General features: G+C 37.7%; 1 protein-coding gene across 7 annotated transcripts in view; it reads left to right on the forward strand.

Annotated features, from left to right (window-relative positions):
- Nucleotides 1–8,684: 8,684 nt before the first annotated feature.
- The window catches only part of LOC121727357, a 32,965-nt gene continuing 21,300 nt past the window's right edge, over nt 8,685–20,349 (forward strand). For all 7 annotated transcript variants that reach the window (XM_042115140.1, XM_042115142.1, XM_042115143.1 and 4 more), the window contains exon 1: nt 8,685–8,861. In XM_042115140.1, coding sequence (XP_041971074.1) covers nt 8,699–8,861 — 163 coding nt within the window. In that variant the 5' untranslated portion in view covers nt 8,685–8,698. The remainder of the gene's footprint in view (nt 8,862–20,349) is intronic.

Consider the following 20,349-nt stretch of genomic DNA (forward strand, 5'->3'; position numbering starts at 1 on the left):
ACGAAGTCCACAGACTACTTAGGGATATGACGAAGTCTGTCTCCAGGCTGTATCTCAAAAACAGATTGTGTATATTTTCTGTTGCCGCTCAACAAATCGTCCCCGTAGAGCTAAAACTCACCAGATAGCAAAATGGCCAAAATTGAGTTAAGAATGCCATTGAGGTGTGTGATTTTTTTTCTATTTTTCTGTGTTACCAGTTTATCGATACGATGCGTAGTTTCGGAGATAATTTGTGTAAAAACCACTAACTTCGTGTTTTTAGATCGACTACGATAGCGAAAAAACACTTAATGGACATAATTATTATAGCTACTAACGGAGCGCATTTTTACGTAACTAAATTGATTTAGGTACTTTTCGTTCTATGAACAAATCATATTTCAAATAACTTAAGTAAATCGAAAATTCACTATATTGATTTAGTCACAACTCTCTAAATATTTGCATTGAATAATGTTAAATAAAACTAACTAAGTCTACTTAGTGAATGGGAATTGTCAATTTTTTTTAAATTTTACTTATTTCAAAAACATTTCGAGAAATAAGGTCAGTGATCGTTTTTCTGTATATAAACGAAAAAAATACCCATTAGTTACTTATATTTTAGAACAAATACGTTTAACCTTTGTTTGACCTTCAATGGCGTTAAATTAGCAATAAATTCGACCAACATTACGTTTCGAACTTTTGGTAAGCTTCTCGTATCAGCTTTCACATAATGAGAACTTGCATTTGACGAACCAGCCATTATAAATAAGATTAAAAGGAAAAAACATACTGCAGAGTTCAATTACTGGCCGCCGATGATGACGTCAGAGCGAAACTTTAAAAATTTATTGAGAAAAAACTAGCCTATGAATTTCAAAATTATTTAATTTGTATTCTTAAAATACCCTATTTTAACGAAAAAAAATATAAAAAGTACATGTGATTTTTTTTGGACAATGCCCATTTTCGATCTATAAATTTACGCGTTTAGCGTTTGTGTATGGTATGCGTAAATTCACTATGTCTTATTTAGTTACTTTTTGCATAAATATATTGTAAAAATTCCTCAACTAAACCATTTTAATGAGTTTTATACTTCTTTCAAATACTGCAAATGCGAATTATGTGTTCATCTAACAAGACTTAGTGACTATTGTACGCTACTTCAAGTGCATATTTCGACACCGGAAATATCAATTAACGTATTTTGGCGAAAATGAGTTATACTATATTATAAATATCATTGAATTCAGAATTTCGAGCTCTATCGTTTGGTATACTTGGAATTCCTCTATCGTTAAAAAAATGTCCCTTACAGTACACATTTTTGAATGTCTACACAGGTTTTTTAGTAAAAAAATATATTTTAAAGGACGTAAATATTTAACGTGTTAGAAAAATAGCGTAAATGCTTCTAAAATACGATGCAGTCTCTTACGTTAACCTTCAGCTTAGTACAATTCTCACAACATGTCCTTTACGTTGAGAATTGAGACATAAAATTATGTAATTGTTATAACTTCACTAAAATTTGTCCCTTACCATAATAATTATAAATATCATTTTTCAATTAAGGGAAGTTAAGAAGATAATTTTTGGGCACCTTCTCAAAAAGTCTTATCCGTAAAGGTTCCCTATAAAGTTTTAATGTTTTTGCTAAACCTTTAGGTACACCTGTAATGCAATCAATTGTAGATAGCTAGCATTAGGGATGACACTACTCTCTTGGCTGCAAATGAAGTCGAGATGCAAGAACTGTTTCAGAGAATGGAGCAAATCATCAATACCTTGGGCTTCTCTATTAATAAAGAGAAAACCAAAATCATGGTCATAGATAGAAGCAACACTCTACCTGTGACTGGCGCTCTAAAATTGGAAGTGGTTAGCGTATTCGTCTTTGGGTTTACTATTACGAACAACGGCTCCTGTGAACCAGATTTTCACAAAAAACCTGACCGAAAAGACAAAATATGCAAAAAAGACGAAGCTTGTCCACACACTCATATTCTCCATCTGTCTTTAAGGATCCGCTGCTGCAGACCGAAGACGCATCGACGCATTCGAGATGTGTTGCTGGAGGAAAATGCTCTGAATTCCATGAACTGCTTTCAGAACCAACGCATCCATTCATGGCTAAACTAAACATGAAAACATCACACATCTTAGAATATTTCGGACACATAAGCAGAAAAAAGGAGGCAACCTTGAAAAACTCATGATAACTGGCAAGATTGTGGGAAAAAGACCGCGGGGCCGCTGTCCCATGAGTTGGTCCGATTAAATCCGCACCACACTTGAGTTCAATGTCTATAACGCTTTTCGAGTGGCCACAGATAGAAATAGCTGGCGTAACACCATATAAAGGAAGGTCATAGAAGGGGGAGGTCAAGATCCTCAGACATGAGAAACACGACTCGATGAGGAGGAGCATTCAGGTATGAAAGGGGGACCCGCTGTGGGTGTGTTGCGGGTTCTTCGCCAAGTTGCACCTGCTCGTACAAGAGATAAGGTCACAAGGTGAAAAACCTCCAATGGAAGCAGCTCTAGCAGATGCGGAAAAAGAGAGCAGTAGCTCCTGATAATGGAAGTGAGAAGCTTAATGCCAACAGAGACTCAGATTCTGCGTCCAGTTCTCAAAGCTCAGAGAATCTCTTACCTTCCGGCTCCGCCTTACACGGTGCTCACCGGACTCAAATGTTTCGGCACGTACATGTACGTAATATTAACAATTCAGGAGCCTACGTCAGCCTGCCACGAATGTGGCGCTTTGGAGGACTTATGGTGTGCGATGCAGCGCCATGACATCAGCTGTGAATCCGTAATTTCACAGAAAAGGGCCGCAGAGCGGAAGAGGGAGGAAGATCCACCCTCCATTCGGCTCAGGATACCGATTTCGGTAGAACAAAAGAGCAGAGACGTGGTTTTGAAAAGTTCTAAGACTTTGTCTAAAGGGGTTTTGGGTGTATATGGGAACCTTCTCAGCAGTCCCGGTGCCGATGAAAATGCTTCAATTGGCCTAAGTTCCCTTATTTTGTTGGAAATCCTATCCCTTATGTGGTAGACCAGCCAGTCGAGGTGGGCTTCTTGTGTTAGATAGTTTCAGGAGACTCTCCGTTATACGGCTGATGGCAAATGTTTTTAGTGGGTTGGCATGGTACTACTCGTCGGCCAGTCCCCCATATCCGTATCCAATTATGAATGATAGAAAAAAAAAAATAATTTTGTTTCGTTTTCTTGCTTTGAATTTTATAAGGATTACTGATTAAAATGTTGTTTTTATTAATAAACGAAAATTCCAACTTTTCACTAAGTGAGAATTATTAATTTTTATTTAGTTGAAAATTAACTAAGTGTTTTTTTTTAAATTAAATAAGGGGGCAAACGAGCAAACGGGTCACCTGATGGTAAGCAACTACCGTCGCCCATGGACACTCGCAACATCAGAAGAGCTGCAGGTGCGTTGTCGGCCTTAAAGCATACTTATAACCCTTTTTAATTCTTCAGTTTTTATGCGAAAACTCACTAAATGCACTAAACAAGCAATAAAATTACACTGATGAAAGAAACGTTAAGGGCGAAAAGTAACTAAAGTAGTTTTTATTGAATATTTATTATAAAAATACATTTAAATTCATTAAAAATTGTTTAAGTAACTTTGGTATACCATCCAAGCAATAGCAAAAAGAAAAAGTTTATATATCTTAACAGAAATCTGCAGGAATTTTTTGAAAATTTTAAAACTTTAAACGCTCGTATCTCAAAATGATGAAAAAGCTATCTGGTAAATTTTAGCTCTACGGGGACGAAATACAGTTACTAAAAATAAAATAAAATTAATATTTAAGGGGCCTCCCATACAAAAACACAATTTTTGTCTACTTTCGCCCTATAGCGGTACGGAACCCTTCGTGCGTGAGTCCGACTCGCACTTGGTCGATTATTTTATATTTTCCTACAGGTACGTAGGTACTACGGCGGCGTTAATCAAATGCCATACAATAATTTAATAATATATAATTTTGAAAATAATAATTATTAATATCATGAATTGTACGGAATCATGTACCTCCTGCATCTTTTCGCCATCGTTCTACGCGAAAAATATTACCATTCTCATTACCTTGATCAATGGCATAGTCTTACACCGTGCGCTTTTCGCGTAACTTTCTGCCACGGACTGTTAAACTCTTGAACCTTATAAATAGAGAGCGTATTCCCTCTTAAAAGGCCGGCAACGCACCTGCAGCTCTTTTGATGTAGCGATTGTCCTTGGACGACAGTAGTTGCTTTCCATCAGGTGACCCAAATGCTCGTTTGCCCCCTTATTTTATAAAAAAAAATCAATTTTGTTGTTAGTCTCGCCAAAGTCTCGCTAAAACTCGAGAACGGCTCAACCATGAAGCTTTGTTTTAGCTTCGTGGGCTCAACCGATCCTATTTATTCATTTTTTGGGTTCCGTACCCAAATGGCAAAAAACCCTTATAGATTCGTCATGTCTGTCTGTCTGTCCGTCCGTATGTCACAGCCACTTTTCTCCGAAACTCTAAGAACTATACTACTGAAACTTAGTAAGTAGATGTAATCTGTGAACCGCATTAAGATTTTGATACAAAAATGGAAAAATTATAAAAAATTTTAGGGGTCCCCATAGGTACAAGTGTACAATTGAAACAAATTTTTTTTTTCATCTAACCTATTCATAGATCTACTATATATCATCTACCTACGAATAATAAAAACTAAGGAATCGTAACTCCCATACTATTACCGTTTTAAATTTGGTTCCTTTTGATCTGTCATGTAACGTCAGCCTAGTACCGATCAAGGTCACCTAAATATTGCGAATGTATTGAAATGTGTACCTAAGGTACACTTTTTTGACAAGTATTGTGATTTGTGGAGCATGTTTTTTGACGGAGTTACTTTTCCTTAGTTTTTATTATTCGTAGCCATCTACGGATAGGTCTTCAAAAATCATATTGAGGTTTTTAATATCATTTTTTTCTAACCTGAATAGTTTGCAAGAAACTCTTCCAAAGTGGTAAAATGTGTCCCCCCCCCCTCTAACTTCTAAAATAGGGGCACGATAAGTCTAGAAAAAATACATGATGTACATTACTATAAAAACTACCAACGAAAATTGGTTTGAACAAGATCTTAGATCTAACAAGTAGTTTTTTTTATACGTCTTAAATGGTAAACCTTAAATTAACTTTCATTAAATCAACTGAGACATTTAAAAAGTAAATCAAAAACCTTTTAATTTCATAAAAAGAAATCTTATTGCTGCTGCGAAACCCTTCATGGGCGAGTCCAACTCGCACTTGACTGGTTTTTTATAGTCTAATATTCGTGGTAGTCCAGGGAAGGTTTGTGCGTTGAGAAAATACTTAGGGTGGGTTGCACCAGAGGCGTAGTTAAAAGTTATGGTTATAGTTAAGGCTAACTTTAACTTTAACCTTAACTTTGACCACAGAATTTGACAGATGACAGCTGGTCCGACAAGGCTTGAAATCATTGAGGTATTATAGCTTGAAATAAACGTGGGCGGGGGCGCTGCTGGTAAAGGAGAAGGAACTGTCAAGATAGCTATAACTGTAACTTTAACTATAACTACAATGCAAAATGTCAAATCTTTGGTTAAAGTCAAAAATGGACGTCATATTTAAACTTGAGCTCGACAAGACTTTGAATGAACGTGGCGAAAAAAGGATCTAACGCTGTCATCATACATAAACGCCATTTTTGACAGTTCTTTACCAGCAGCGCCCCGCCCACGTTCAATTCAAGCCTTGTCGGACCAGCTGCTGTCATCTGTCAAATTCTGTGGTCAAAGTTAAGGTTAAAGTTAAGTTATCCTTAACTATAACCATAACTTTAACTTTAAGAGGATTCCACACCACCCTTTTTTCCATACAAACGTTGTCCCCTGTTTCCTCCCTGGATAATGCTAGTAGAGTTATATTTTTTTTCCTGAATATCTACGGCCACTAATATAATGTCCCTATGTTTTCTTTTTTTTTCATAATTTAATTATTAAATAAGATATAAGTATAGTTGCTACGTTCAAAAACCCAAAAAAATGGCCAGATTTTCCACTGTGTTCAAACGTCCAGAAAACAGATTTGGCTAGATTATACAAAAAAAGCAAAACATAGGAACACAGCTCAAGCCTTTTTTTAATCTTTAATGAAAAAAGTACTTAAATCGGTTAAGTTTTGGAGAAGGAATCAGGGGACAACGAATCGTTGATTTTCTGGATTTTCTGCAGTTGTCTCTATCGCGTTCTGCGGTATAGGCTTGAGGTAAGGGAGACAGCTATAGATATTACACGTACTTTTTTTTCATTTCTCTAGCCGCTGTTGTATCCTCTTAACCATGCCTCTGGTGCAACCCACCCTTAGTAGTTATAAGTTAGGAGGGAGGTGATACAAAATTCACCGGGGTCCGGGTCATCTAGTTCCCAGTAAAATATACGTCTTATAATAAAAAGGCCAAAATACTAGAAACAAAGGCACAAACATTCGATTACTACCATAATATCACATTTAGTTTTATACAGGTTGTTAAGGTGAACACCGTTATCCTTAAAACCATCAAATGAGCCCGTCAAAATGAACAACTTTTTCTATTAAAACCATACTGAAAACAATGCTGGGAACTCAAAAAAAATGCCGTCTTCATACCCATACCTATAAATTGCCCGGATCGAAAAGTATAATATACTCATAGAAAAAGTTGGTTTTAAGGATAACGACGGTGTTCACCCGAACAACCTGTATAGCTGTATGGACTCTAGAGTCTAGACCTAGAGAACCCAATCAGTGGCGTAACTATAACATCCGAGGCCCGTATCAAAAAAAAAACAGTAAAAATCGTCACGTTAGTAATAAAATAATGTATTAAACATTTTCTGATCTCACGGCCTCTTGGACCGGGGCCCTTATGGGTCGATGACCCGTGGTATTTTGCCAGCCCTGCCACCCTATCGTAACGCCACTGAACCCAATAATAATATCATTGCATATTACTACAATTATTTTACAGAAAGACAGAAAAGCTCTTTTACCCCAGGATGGCAGGCAGAACTCATCCGTTATACAAGGTGTAACAATAATAAGTGATAATACCATAATACTTTAGGGTGTGTAGATGTGATCCCTTATAGAGAGTTCACTGTGAAAGTAGCAGCGCTAAAAGATATTTTTTTTTTACTTTTGTATGGGGAAACCCGTGACGTTCGGGCGCTTGCCCATACAAAAGTGAAAAAAAGATCTTTCAGCGTTGCTACTTTCACAGTGAACTCTCTATAAGGAACACATACACACCCTAAAGTATTATTACATATTTTTGTTACACCCTGTAGATGCTGATGATGATGTGCCTAATTTCTGTTCAATATCATATAAAATCTAATGCTGGCAAAGATTGGGCACTCGAGTAACAGTTTAGGAATCGACTCCTCTACTTGAAACTGACACAGGCACGACGGATCCCCCTTCAACTTGAATCTATGCAAGTAGAAGGCGAATCCGCCGTGACCGGTCAGTAGGGTATCTGTTTGGTGTAGTATGTCTATTTTCTTTGCAGCAGCTGCGCTTGGGACAAAGATCTTCGTAACATCCGGCCATCCCTCCCACTATCTCCTGTCCCATTCCTCAATCGCGTCGTCTCTTAAGACGTTTGATGAATGAAACAGGACAAAGGTCGTAGAAGGGTTTCCTCTCCAATCCAGAGCGCCTTTTAGCTATTTCGTTCACCCTCTCATTCCCTCTCAAAAACAGGTAGACTTTTCCCCTCTGCAATGCAGCTTTTCGCAGGGCCGCCCTTGTTTGCACAGCCATAAGGGAGACGAGGTCTCGAAAATGTTATAAACATATCTCCAATCGGTTGCCTGGAGAGCTCTGGAGAGAGATCTGGAGTTACGTGAGTAGTTTCTTTCAGAGCAGATTAATATTTAATATGTAATATAACATTTTCGTTATTTCCTTCTCTATCTTACAGCCAATAATTATAGGCAATTGATAAGCAACTGCATGATGACTTTCAAATACATTTATTCTACAATATTATACAGTGGTACACTTTCGGGCAGAGATTCCTCTTACAATTGTTCTTCCGTCAAAATTCGCATCATACTGCGCTCTTGGGGTATTTATACACAATTTTTACCCGTCAACCCCCACTCCAAGTGAAGCGAACGTAGCCTTGGGATTGCACGTTGTCAGTGTGGCCAGATTTAAATATTAAAACTACCATCTAATTTAGTCTAAAATAGTTAAGTTACAATAATTTAGTATTCTAAAAACAAACTAAGTACTGAATTACGTAAATCATAACACAAAAATGTGTTTTAAATTTTGATTTAAAGTGGCCTGTAGAACCAACTGAAGTAATTCTGTGTTATTGTTGCTGTATTTCTAAAACACATTTGATAAAGGAATTGGAAGGATGCTCCCGAAAAAATCTGAAATATTGGCCGAAAAATTTAATAAGAATAATTATGTAAAACGATACGATACGATACTTATGATAGATAAAATCGGTGAATTAAAAATTAATGGTAAACCTCCAAAGTTTTCCTTGAAAACTGTCGAAAAAGATTTTATCATAGAGCAGTACGGGCGCGTGCGCATGCGCAGGGCGGGCGGGTGCGCGCGCGCACGCGGCGCTGGCGGGCGGGCGTCAGTACGCGCGCGCCCTTGCCATGGCTAGGTGGGTGCCGGTCATCGTGGCCCTGCTGCTCGCGACCGCCGCGGCGCGCAAGTCGCCCCCCGCGCCCGCGCGCCACGAGCCGCAAATCGAGGAGGTCACCGCCAAGCAGCTGGAGCGCCTGCTGGAGGAGAAGGACTTCGTGGCGGTGTTCTGGTGTAAGTGCGCTGGCCGGCCGCCAGCCGCGCCGCTCGCGACCCTCGCTTAATGATCTCCGACGCGCCCGATCCCGCGGTCGTGTTATGCAATCGCGGAGACAATAAAACCCGACCCGACCGCGGTGGCCGTCGCCGCCGCCTAAAATGGCGCCGACGCTCGCTCTTCACTCCCGTTCTCCCAAGGTCGCCGGGCGCCTACGCCGAACGGCTAAAACCGACCAGTGTGTGCTGTTTCGCAGAATCAGATTTCTCCTGCGCGATATTAGCATTCCGATTATATTTTCGTGTCGCAGTCGCTAAGCCAGGGGAAATGTCAAAAAGTGTGCCGAAACGTTGATTCACCGTCGGCCCGCACATTTGAGCCGGGCGCGCGGACCTACTCGCGTGCTAAAATTCTCATCACTGAAACGATCTTTAGTTAGCATTGCTATCATTAAATGCACGCAGCCCCAGAGACAGATTATAAACATTAATTATATCCATCTGTACACCGTCACTCACAGAACGTAAACAATAATAAGTAATGAAGTAAGTTAGGTCTTGTTGTTTTGTTATTGAAGGATGGTCAAGCTTGGTGGAAGTATTTCTCTTTCATCCTAAGCTTTAAAGGACACACCAGCGACTACACAAGGAAAACTGCTATAGATAATAAAAAACAATTTTCCTACTACCTACTACCTATAGCAGTTTTCATTCTGTTAATGAGGGTCGTCGGTGTGGAACTTCTGGAAGCTGTCAAAACGCTTTCATTAAATGTTTAACGATCATTTAAATTTTAAAACTTGTGATGTTAAATTTAATGATACTGTGAGCTCTTTTTATGAGCCGCCGGAATGTGTTTTTTATCGAATAATTGGCATTGTATTCCAAGAAGAATCTTAACAGTATAGTTCATAATCAACATCATCAAAATACACAAAAGTTTGTTTATTTACCTCACGCTGATTAAGACATACATAATAACTTTTATTTGTTTAGTTTGCCTCGAATAGTCACTCAATAATTAGGTAAACAAGACATTCCATGGTTGTTTTGGTGAATATTTGTGTAAGATCAGGCGCGAACCTACTTCAGCGTGTCATCATTGTGGGGCTGCTACAGACTCTGCTCAACATACTTTAGAAGAGTGTCCTGCTTGGGATTCAGAGCGGCGCAACCTTGTTGACGAAATTGGGGCAGACCTTTCTCTTCCAGCTGTTTTATCTGCAACGCTGAATAGAGAGTCTGCTTGGTCGGCTGTAGTCTCCTTTTGTGAATCAACCATGGCACAAAAGGAGGCTGCTGAACGAGATCGAGAGAGATCAGATCCTGCTCGACGTTCCCGTCGACATAGTGGCAATGCCATAAGTCAACATAGTATTCTGCTCCCTGCTACTAGGGCTACATTATAATATGGGGACATGTAGTACCCCGGGAAAGCTTCAGAGTGTAATTTCGTGAAGAGCTCTGTTAGAGCAATGTGCTAGGTGAGCAGCGGAAGTTGTTCGACAGAGTACCCGTTGCTCTTCTATGTGCGGAAGTCTGTCCATCGCAGGGGTTTTAGTGGGTAAAAATCCCACATATCCTACCCAGGAATCTTTTTGAAGATTTCCCCTGCGTTCAAAGTAATCTTCGAGTGCGAAATTTTTGAATTTTTTACCGTCTGGTTGTTATCACTTAATTGAGACTTTCAGTCTGAAATTAGTTACAAATTTGGAGTTCTTCCAAAGCACCATATAAATCTAGCTATCTAGCTTATTTAGGAAAGTAAAATTACTTTAAGTTTTCGATACTTTAGTTTAGTGGTAAATAAGTTAACTAAATAATAATATATTTATTACGTACATTTAAAGTTAAATTTTTATTTGAAATTAAATTTTTAACAACGATATAAGCTCTCTTGACTTATTGAAATTTCTTGTAAAACTCATAAGAATGCTTTCTGTGTTTAAGTTTCTTCAGCAAATCTTAGTCAAACAACTGAATAGGTATGTAAACATAGTAGTTTGATTATTACAATGAGATTCATTATGTTTCTAGTACTTGGCAGATATTGAATTCGGTGTTTTGAATTTTCTCAATACATTCGTTTGCCAATTTATATTGATTATTTAGTTATAAATAATTTATTCTAATACAATAAGACTGTCCTGCGACTGTTTCTTACGCTGGTTCTTCTCGCCGGGTTGGCCTCATGCAGACGTTCTAAAAGTGTTAACTTTGTTATCCTATTTAGAAATACAAATTTTGATTTTGACTGAAAAACATTTAAACTGACTTTTTTCATTCTTGATTTTAATATAAAACATAATCTGTAATTTTAAAGATGGAGTCTAATGTCTAATGGCATGTTTTGTACATGTTTTAAGTAAGTACATCATATGTTAGGGTGAAGCCAAACGAGCGTAATTTGTGAGTTGTGAGACGCAGAATTTAGGTCACGTAAATATCTTTTCATACAAATCATGACTAACAAAATTACGCTCGTGTGAATCAAACAGGACTTTTGTATGAAACTGAATGCAGCAGAATTTCTGCCAGCCGAAATTCTGCCACTCACTATTCACAAATTACGCTCGTTTGGCTTCACCCTTAGTGGACTAACGGCCCCACGAGATTTTGACACAAGAACCAATACATTATCTCTCAAACTGTTCATTAAATAAGGGTTTAATCATCATCCAATGTCACTGTGCGGCAGACGGCAGTTAGATAACATTAATTAAATACTTACGTCTCGTAAATACTAAAATTGATTTAATGCAATTAAAAAATGATGTGTGTTCAATGTTCATAAGAAATTACATTATTTAAAATATGAGACGCTTAATAACAAACAATAACAATAATAATTACGAAAGATAATAAAAAGCACGTGGCGCGGTGTACAGCACTCATCATAAATCTTAAAATAGCTGTAACGATGAAAACATCACTCGGTCATCGTACACTCGCATACATTGCTCATCTAACCAAAATGTTTAAGTTGATTGTCATATTATATTGAAAATAATTTTCGTACTTACGTATGAAAACAAAATGGCTAAAGAGCCAGCGACGGCCAGACTTTCATCATTCATTTTATAAAAGTTGAAAGTTTTCCTGTTTATGACCCCTACCCAAATCTCCATAGTTGCTGGTCTTTCTGGCCTCTATAGAGATAATACATTACAGGAGAACTCCCAAAATAAAGAGGCTATACTAATAAATGGCCCTGTACAACCAAGCTGAAAGTAAGCTAAAACCTAATTTACTATTTTGACACAATTGTCTCCTTTTCAACGTTGTCTAAGAACATAATTTCAACTTCTGATAATGAATCTAAAATAATTCATACGTAATAAAAATTCATACGTTTTTGGTTATTTGCGTAAGATATTTTTGATGTCGAAGTACTAAAATATATCGATGAAAACAGGAAAATTTAAAGAAATAATGTAATTATAACATTATAATGTTGTATTCTAAATTAACTAAAAAAAACATTAATATCTTACTGTGTTGAGAAATTAAGATCCATCTAACTAAATAATGGTTGATTATACAAAATTATAAAAACGTTCACTCTGTATAAATTTTCCAAAATTAAGAAAAAAGAATTTATAATTGTCATTGTAAATTTTCATAAAATTCGATAGACATCAGCCAGCAGAGCAAGCCGGATTCCGACATTACTTTTCTTCCACTGACCACCTAAAGATTCCTTACCAACTTCTAGAAAATATACAGAATTTAATAAACCCCTTTATTTAGCCTTCGTAGACTTTACTAAAGCTTTCGATAGCATAAAGCATTCGGCCATACTTAAATCTTTACATACCCACGAAATAGACCCTACATATATTATGATACATTGAACTTCTTCAAGTAATTTATGGCAATAGTACGGCTTAAACCTAACACCACCGGCCCTAAGTTCGAAATTTTGAAAGTTAAACAAGGTGACCCAATTTGCCCAAAATTATTTTGCTGTGTCCTCTAGGAAGTTTTCCGAAAGCTGAATGACCTGTGGATAGAGAGGGGCATTGAAGTCAATAACAAAAAGCTAACCAATCTTCGCTCTGCGGACGACATTGTCCTTTTTGCTCCTACATACGCAGAAATTCAAATCATGCTAAAAAACCTAAGCACTGCAAGCCTCGAGGTAGGACTCATAATGAACAGGTCCAAAACTCAAATAATGTCCAACAGCACGAGATGTAGGGTTGAGGTAGACGAGCAAGAAATACTACTTGGGCCCGTTTGTTTCTTTTCATAACAGACAAGGGAAGGAAGTCGATCGACGATTCGAAATCCCCTGAAAGAGCTACTGGTCCATGAAGACGCTGATGAAAGGAGATTTACCAATCTCCCTGAAACGCAGACTCGTCGACATGTGTATTCTGCCCGTCCTAACCTACGGTGCGCAAACTTGGTCATTGACCGATTCGCAAAACTCCCAACTTGGGGTATGCCAAAGAGCGATGGAGCGCAGTATGTTGGGGGTAAAACTTGTCGACAAAATAAGAAACACCACACTGCGCTCCTAAACAGGTATCAAGGATGTAGGAGCTTAGACGGCAAAGCTAAAATGGGATTGGGCTGGCCACGTTACCACCATGCATCCTTATCGCTGGGCAAAGTTAACAACTGAATGGATATTGGATACCCGAACGGACGTACGTACACGGACGACGCAACCGTGGCCGGCCAAGGAAGAGATGGCGCGATGAGCTGGAGGCATACCAGCCGGGCTAGCCCACGGTGGCGCAAGAGCGAGAAAAATGGGGAGGCCTTTGCCCAGCAATGGGACAGCATCTAGGCTAATAATAAAAAAAAAATCGAAACACACTGTATGCAGAAAACACGTCTTACTGAACAGTACACACTAACTGCCGGACTCAGAAACGAATATTAATTACTTCACTAAATGAAGATTTTGACATGAGGTGATAAGCCCTGATACATTATTTGTAAAACTCTTGATTTAATTTAAAAAGAATTATTACTAAATGTGTTTGTGTACGGCCGGCATACACAGCACAATGTGCTACCTGCGCAGAATATTTCACAGACAATAGGGTTGAAAACAAAACCATAGAGAATTACTAAAAGCTACTACACTAATGAAGTGAGAGATTCAAATTACTTTTGGGCATATATAATTATATACGATTTAAATCTAAGCTTTTAGGTATACTTTACAAAAATATTTAGTTAGTGTTACGTTAACTTTTACGTTTTACTCACGTTGCTTACGGGTTAGTTTGTTAGTTCCTAATATTGTTTGTGGCTTGTTGCCAGAAGGGCGTCCGTTATCATGGTCTTCCGTAACGTTTCTTTACAATCATATTTTATTTTTAATATCTCATAGCCGTTTATTTGTCTGGATGTCTGTCAATGAGCAGCTGACCACCATGAATAATTCATTACCAAAGGGCCGCAAATTTATCTGCAAGCAACATGTTTGTGGTGGATGGGGTATAAATAATTTTCATTGTTTTTGGGAAAATTGCAAAGTCAATGATTCGTTTAAACGGTATTTAAATCGGCTAAAGGCCTTTGACACGTTGGGCCATGGTGCATTGCTATGATTGCCACGATAATTGCAAAGTTGTCTATGCCATGCAAAACCGCCATGATGGCCCATGGGCAACCATAGACGAACATGCCCGCGATTAGTGTCTGTGAGTATTTACTTTGGTAGTCCATCATTAGCCAACGTGAAGAAGTCTGTAATACATAAAAATACACAATGCAGGCAGAACGTCAATTATTATTTGGAAATGTAGGTGAAATTAGCATTAAATGATCGCTGTTAAGCATATCTATATATATAAAACTCAAAGGTGACTGACTGATTGACATAGTGATCTATCAACGCACAGCCCAAACCACTGGACGGATCGGGCTGAAATTTGGCACGCAGGTAGATGTTATAACGTAGGCATCCGCTAAGAAAGCATTTTGATCAATTCCACCTCCAAGGGGTTAAAATAGGGGATGAAAATTTGTATATAATAATACTTCTTAACGCGAGCGAAGCCGCGGGCAAAAGCTCGTTATGTGTATAAGCCCACAATTTTTTTTGTTGAATTATGAATGCAGTCTTGTTCTAAATGATCTAAAGAACATGACTGCATTCATAACTACCAAATGTAATACAAGTTAATCATGATGATCATAACGTTATTTCAATAATAATAATCACATCGTAATAGCTGGAGGATACATGGCGCCACATATACATTTCCACAAGTGAAAATTTCCAAGAGTTGAAAATAAATTGTATCAAGGGCATGAGTTTATTTTGGTGTCGTCGTGTGAAAGTGTTAAGCGTAGTATTCAATTCATTGCGATTTCGGTTCGTATTACACGAGCTTTTGCCCGCGGCTTTGCTCGCGTTAAGAAGTATTATTATATACAAACTTTCATCCCCTATTTTAACCCCTTGGGGTTGGAATTTATCAAAATCCTTTCTTAGCGGATGCCTACGTCATAACATTTACCTGCATGCCAAATTTCAGCCCTATCCGTCCAGTGGTTTGGGCTGTGCGTTGATAGATCACTATGTCAATCAGTCAGTCACCTTTGAGTTTTATATATATATAGATAACTAGCTGTGCCCCGTGGATTATTAGGGAAAATAAATTGGGACATTTGGCCGCAGTAGCCTATACGTTAATTCAGGGTATCATACCAAATTTTATAAAAGTCACTTCAGCCGTTTAGACGCGAAAATGTTACAAACAAATAAACTCAAACACTTTCGCCTTTACAATAATTATTACTAGAGATCGCCCAATGGTCGAAATTCGACCTTACTTGCAACGACATTAGGACTACTACCTATATTTTGTAAAAAATATTGACTTCATCATAGTTTTTTTCAATTCTTGTCTCTGGGACTTAGCTGATCTAAGACTGGCCGTTTAAGCATTGTCTAACGGTCGTTCCCAATATTTGATCTATCTCTGGTTTTACCTTACTAGAGATAGGAATAGCTCACAATTGACATAAAATATATGTCTCTAATGTCTAATGTGAGTTATTCCTATCTCTAGTAGGGCAAAACCAGAGATAGATCAAATATTGGGAATGGCCGTTATAATATCTAAAATGAAATAAAAAAACAAAAATCCATTTTCAATTTGTCAACTTGTTGTCAACAGACTTCAACCATAAAAAAAAGAGTATAATTCGTATGTATAGGCTTGTCACTCAAAAATCTGTCATTTTTCCTAGTAGTAGTGTCGTTGTGTGTGTAACGTTTTATTTGTTAAAAATATATATGATAAAAGCATCATTTTAAAATAATATTAGCTCAATGCACTCCTTCACCATATAAACTATAACTGTGTGAAATTTCATGCACCTACGTTTCCCCATTTTTCGTAAAAAGGGTTACAAAGTTTTTCTCTCACGTATTAATATATAGATTAGTGTGAAGTCAGAAGTGTGACTAGTCTGAAGGGTGACAATCAATTTTAATTTAAATATTATAATAATATATTGTTTTAATGCTTCGATTGTGGATTCTTGGAAATCTATTGTTATTCTATTGTGTCTCGCTCACCGGGGAGTTTATGGGGCTTGATAGGTGAAATACTTATTTCCATGGTGCTTTACCTTTAGTCCTTTGACTATTTAGTCAATACAACTTTGTTCTGTCTTCCGCTTTGCTTACAAAGAGAAATATTAATTCCTAGTCGTTCTAACTTAGCAAGTTCGATGCGAATCACAAAACATTTGTTTACCTATTAGCTTATCCCTCGGGCTATCTCAGATCATATCAAAGGGTTGTCCTGGTAGGTTCCTTTGTGGGGCCCCTTTTTGTTTTTTTATTTTAATTATAATATCGTCGTAGATGGCGTAAATTTTTGTTGAACGAAATGTTTTCCTGGCAAATATATTCCATGGTCCTATCCTTAGTTTAGAAATCATTATGTTAGAGTAAGCTTGGTCATTATTTTTATTGACCCAGTCATTAATAGAAGCCAAGATAAAAAAAAACAGAGTACAGAACACGTACAGTACAGAATAATTCCCTTTCCTTTTGGCTTTGTTGAAGTCGGGTAAAAATACTTGCTATCGTTAAAAAAAGTATATGGTCGTCAAACGCTAGCTCGCTAGGCATGTGATGGGAGCTGGGACTGATGCTTTATCGTTGTATCACAATATAAATGTATACAGTAGACTATGTTGATTCGATGCCGGAATCGGCGCACGCACCTTTAAGCATGTTTTCAGATAAAAAATAACACATTAATTCACATTGCTAAGTCGCGTGGCGTCGCGATGTGTTTTTAAATGAGTCTTTTCATCCTGGAACAGGCAGCACGATATAGCGAGTCTGTTAATTCAATGTGTCAAAAAGTTCAAACTCAAACTCAAAAATGTTTTATTCAGATTTTTTTTTCAAATACTTTCTGAACGTTGGTGCTTCTAAAGTTCTGATGGTGCCTACTGCCTACCACAGGTTCGGGAACTGACTCGGCGAGAAGAACCGACGTAAGAAACTCGCACGGGACCATCTCATACTAAAAGGATGAAAAAGATTCGAATTAGTATTATTCAAATGCATACCATTGCATCGACGCGTAACGCCTCACGTTGCCATGTGAACAGACACGCCGCGCACGTGTCTTTGTTTCGAGCAAGTTTGATTTCAAGGACACGTCTGAGTTACACTACTGCATTTTGATAGTTGTATTGTGCGGTGTGCCATCTGACGCGACCGCTGGCCGCAGACGTATGTTTATTTCTGTCAGCAATGTTGATTTAAACGATTCACTGACTCACTATAGTTTAGTCTGCTGAACTCTTCTGTAATAAAATAGATGGCTTAAGCCTGGTTTCTCAGGTTTTTTGACAGGAGTTTATCTAATAATTTCTTACGCGAACATTATTTTAAGTACTTACGGATTTTGTCGCGGAGCACTTTTCTTCAGTGTTGCCAACTATGGGGATTTCCCACTAAATTTAGTGGGAAAAAATAAATTTTGTGGGTTTTTAGGTGGTAAAATATTTTGGGGATATTTTTGGGGAAAAAAATTTTGAAGAATGGAATATTTTTTTAATAACCACCTTAAAGTGGCTCGGAACTTTGCCGCGAGCGACCGTGACGGACGAAAATTCAAACAAAATGCCACTTTATGACATAGGCTATAGGTTTAATTTTACTCAACCACTAGCTTTTACGCCGCCGCGCCGCCGGCGGCAGCATGGGTCGCCACGCAAAATATGTCAATAGAAAATGATACCTATATTCTATGTCATAAAGTAGAATTTTATTTGAATTTTTACCGGTCGCGGTCGCTCACGGCATAGATCCGAAAGCCACCTTTAAGATGGAACTGCCGCACATGGCACATGTCGCTATAGTCTTTTGAGTCGTACCAGCTGACCGTAGGCTGACAGATTATTATATTTGTTGTCGTTGTATACATGTAATGAAAAAAAATTTATTGAAGTATGTATTTAAAATATGGAGGGTAGATGGAGGAGAACTATCTTATATGAGGGATATTTGAAAAAGTGTCTAGCTGTACGCAGTAAATAACAGTTGAAAAATCCCCCAAGAGTGGCGCTGGCTGCAGCAAAGTATGAAATGAATGTAGCCGTTGGTGACAAATTATAAATATATATTATTTAAATTTAAAATAGCTGAAATAAAAGCTGCTAAATGATTTAAAATTTACCCTGTTGCTACTGTAGCGCCACCCTAATTTAACGCATTTCAGCGGACACTTTTTACATACAGAGATAGTTCTTCTCCATCTACACTCCATAATTTAAAAACTGCTGGCCTGTTTGTTGTTTGGCCTGCTGAAGGTGTATTTCAGCATTTTGAGCGCTTAGTAGAACATACCCCAAGAAAATTTAAATATTTTGATTTTTTGGGGAGTTTTGGTTGAAATTTAGTGGGTTTTGAAGTTGCTTTAGGGGGAAAACGTTTTGAATAGTTGGCAACACTGCTTTTCTTTTTCCTGACGTTTCGGCTACTTTCCGGCGGCCATGGTCACGGGTGAAATGATGTGACAGACGTCCTACTTGCTGAAGTTAAACTACCGTTATCCTCTACTACCCTACCCTCGAAAAAATTCAAGGGTAAAATTATAAGTGTCTACAGTAAGATCTTACTATAGGCATTTACCAATCGTAACGCGTTATTGATTGGTTTATATTTTAATGTACGTATACAGTGTGTAACAAAACTAAGTGATAATACTTTAGGGTGTGTATGTAGAAAGTTTACTGTGAAAGTAGCAGCGCTGAAAGATCTTTTTTTTGTGATTTGTATGGGCAAGCGTCCCAGCGTCACGAGTTTTCCCATACAAAAGTGAAAAAAAAACTTTCGTTTTCAGCACTGCTACTTTTACATTGAACTCTATACAAGGGACTCATACACACCCTAAACTTTAGGTGCTAAAGTATTATCGCTTAGGTTGGGTTGCACCAGAGGCGTGGTTGAAGTTAAAGTTATGGTTATAGTTAAGGCTAAATTTAACTTTATCTTTAACCTTAACTTTGACTAGAGAAATTGACAAATGACAGCTGGTCCAACAAGGTTATAAATGAACGTGGGCGGGGGCGCTGCTGGTAAAGGAGAACTGTCAAAAATGGCGTTTTTGTATGATGACAGCGTTAGTTATTTTTTTCGCCACGTGCATTTAAAACCTTGTCGAGCTCTATGGTTATGGTTAAATATGGCGTCTTTATGGCGTCCATTTTTAACTTTAACCAAATATTTGACATTTTGCATTGTAGTTAAAGTTACTTTTAGTTAAAGTTAGTTGGTGCAACCCAACCTTAGTTTTGTTACGTACCCTGTAGATGAACTTCTCTCAAAACATGCGAAATTCAATAACTCCACCACGTGGTTTAATATAACCTATAAATAATAATAATAAATATTAATTTATTCAACCATTAAGCTTTTTTATGATGGTTTACTCGACTAATTGTTCATTTCAATATTTAATTATTATAAAAAGACTGCTTCAAAATTATTGTCCCTGAAAATTTATAAGGTTCCGATATCAAAGAATTCTATTTAAACTGAGGTCCAATATATACATAAGTACAGTACTCCTAAATTAATAATGCGCATGGAAATCTTCGCTAATTGTTGTAATCACTAAAACACCCGAATCTATGAAACTTGCATTTTGCACCTTGTTCAAAGGAAATAGAAGTAAATATCATATAGCCGGTGGCTGTCGGCTGTCGCTAACTCACCGGGATGCCATAGCGGCGTTACCTTGGTAACGTCCAAGCAACATCAGGCGCCTCTACGTCGCTGCAAAGCGCTGTTTTTCTTAAAGTTAAGTTTAAAACAGCGCTTGCAGCGACGTCTTCCGACGCTCGGGAAATACGACCGTTGCCGAATAATTACGAAAATTTCTATGTGCATTATCTTTATCACTTTGGGTGCACTGTATAAAGTATTACAGTATTTAACTCTTTGATTTATTATTATTGTTCTTTCGATTGATTTGATTCAGCGACGATAATTGTTATAAAACAT

Source organism: Aricia agestis, chromosome 5 (genome assembly GCF_905147365.1).
Source record: "Aricia agestis chromosome 5, ilAriAges1.1, whole genome shotgun sequence".
Taxonomy (NCBI): domain Eukaryota; kingdom Metazoa; phylum Arthropoda; class Insecta; order Lepidoptera; family Lycaenidae; genus Aricia; species Aricia agestis.